This window comes from Dama dama, chromosome 27 (genome assembly GCF_033118175.1).
Source record: "Dama dama isolate Ldn47 chromosome 27, ASM3311817v1, whole genome shotgun sequence".
Classification (NCBI taxonomy): Eukaryota; Metazoa; Chordata; class Mammalia; order Artiodactyla; family Cervidae; genus Dama; species Dama dama.
Genome location: NC_083707.1, coordinates 14,338,785 through 14,341,053, shown reverse-complemented (window position 1 = coordinate 14,341,053; position 2,269 = coordinate 14,338,785). Strand labels below are relative to the sequence as shown.

General features: G+C 40.4%; 1 protein-coding gene across 1 annotated transcript; it reads left to right on the top strand.

The window, feature by feature from the left end:
- The first annotated feature begins 472 nt into the window (after positions 1 to 472).
- LOC133047550 (microtubule-associated proteins 1A/1B light chain 3B-like) lies at positions 473 to 1,817 on the top strand. Its single transcript, XM_061130827.1, has one exon. It carries the CDS (start codon positions 494 to 496, stop codon positions 869 to 871), a length of 378 nt encoding a protein of 125 aa, XP_060986810.1. The 5' UTR covers positions 473 to 493; the 3' UTR covers positions 872 to 1,817.
- The last annotated feature ends 452 nt before the right edge of the window (positions 1,818 to 2,269 follow it).

The following is a 2,269-nucleotide window of genomic DNA, read 5'->3' as shown; positions in this document are numbered from 1 at the left end:
TTATAGACAGTAGTGTGCATCTTTTAGTCTGAAGCAACTCTGAAGGAACTCCTTTCTCCATGCGCTGCTTCTTGGCATTAGAAGTTTCTTTTCTAAGTCTGCAAGGCTCTGTCTCCAGGCAGGAAGTTCAGTTGTATCCATCTTTAGGTTACACCTAGAGGTGATATCATGTGATACTGATACTTGTGTCTTCCTGTGTCCCTTACTTCACTCGGAATAATCATCTCTACTTTCTTTCCTGTGGCCAGCCTTGGATTATTTCCTACTTCTTTATGGTTGAGAAATATCGCATTGTGTACATACACCCCATCATCTGTATCAATTCAACTGTGCTTCTACAATTAGCTTGATTCCCAGTCTTGGCTATTGTACCTTACGGAGACACACACAGGGTTAGTCATCTTTTAAAAAATATTTTGGACACAAGAGAAGTCGTTGTCGCCACCGTCGGAGCTGTTGCCGTCTCCGCCGCCCCCACCCAGCCTGCAGCGCTATGCCGTCCGAGAAAACCTTCAAACAGCACCGAACCTCCGAACAAAGAGTAGAAGATGTCCGACTTATCCGAGAGCAGCATCCTACCAAAATCCCAGTAATAATAGAACGATACGAAGGTGAGAAACAGCTTCCTGTCCTGGATAAAACAAAGTTCCTGGTGCCTGATCATGTCAACATGAGTGAGCTCATCAAGATAATAAGAAGGCGCTTACAGCTCAATGCTAATCAAGCCTTCTTCCTGTTAGTGAATGGACATAGCATGGTGAGTGTGTCCACTCCGATTTGTGAAGTGTATGAAAGCGAGAAGGATGAAGATGGATTCCTGTATATGGTATACGCCTCTCAGGAGACTTTTGGAATGAAATTATCTGTGTAAGACTAAAAGAAAAATGCATCTGTTACAGAATTTTTTAAACCCTTACCAAGGAATAAAAAAGGGATGTTACCAACTGAGGTTGATCAGTTCATCTAATCACCGATCATCAAAACAGTAGTTTCCTGCCTAGGAGTTTTAGGAACTTTTTTTTTGTACTTCAAGCAGAAAAACTGAGCTCCAAATGAGCACATTCAGCTTGGGGAAACTTTATTATTTAACCTAGGCTATCTTGTTTTTAAATTTAATGTTTAAAAATACTTTGCATTATAAGTTGCCAATAATATAGACCTTCAAGTTAATGTTTTTTTTCCCCCAAAAGAAAACTTGCAGTTTTGAGCATTCAGAGAGACATTGTCTTCTCTAGGTTCACAGAAGCTGCCAGCTTTTTATAGAAGGGTTTGCAGTCAACTGGAGGAATCTCCTTGAGAGGATCTTTAAGTGTATGTTGTCAGGTATAGCCACCCACCCCCAATGCATTTGCCATAATAGTGGGCAAAAAGCAGGGTGAATGGGGGTGTATAGGAAATAAGGAAACCGTGCTGCTGTCCAGGGTCACCACTTGCTAATAAGTGTGTTTCAAGTTAGCACTCTCATTCTGGAGTTCTCATTTGGTTTGTTCTCTAGACAGTAACACAACACCACTGCTCAACAGGAACCTTGAATAATTTATAATTTTGGTCAAGTTTTTCAGAAGGCCTAGAGAAAGAGAATGACATTTTTTGTTTTGAATATTCTCTTAAGAGCTCAAAATGGTGCCTGCTTTGGTAACTAAACAAGCAGTTACATGGGTTCCATTCTTTGGGACAAAGGTAGAAAACTGCAGGATACTGAAACTAAAAGCATTAAAATTCAGATACACTTCTGCCTTTTGGCTTGTAGCTGTAGATGATCCATGTTTTATGTTGTGTTGTGACTAAAATATGTTATTAAAACATTTTTAAGAGTATTTCAGTTATCACTGTTAGGTCAGGCAGTCATCAAAGTACTCCCGCTCCATGTGCATGTCAATTTTGAAAATAGCAAAAGCAAACGTTCTTCACAGATGTTGTCAAACGTTAAACATTTTTGAAGTCACCTAGAATAAATAATGAGTGCTTCCTACTACCTGCATGGGGTTCACTATGCACTATTTTTTGTGAGAGCTACCACAGAAGGATCACAGACCCACTTGAGACTGTACACGTAGCAGGTCACCATTCATCCTTGTGTATCTAGATGTGTGTGGGAAACCTGTGTCTGTTAGTGGCAGTTACTTACTGTAATTGCGGAAGAAAAAGCAATATTACTGCATACGGGCACCCAGCCCCAGTCTGCTCTTCCTGCTGCATGCGCCTGTCCACGTGTCACTTTTAATATGTATATTTTTACATTATGTACATTCTTAATTAGCCTGTCTTG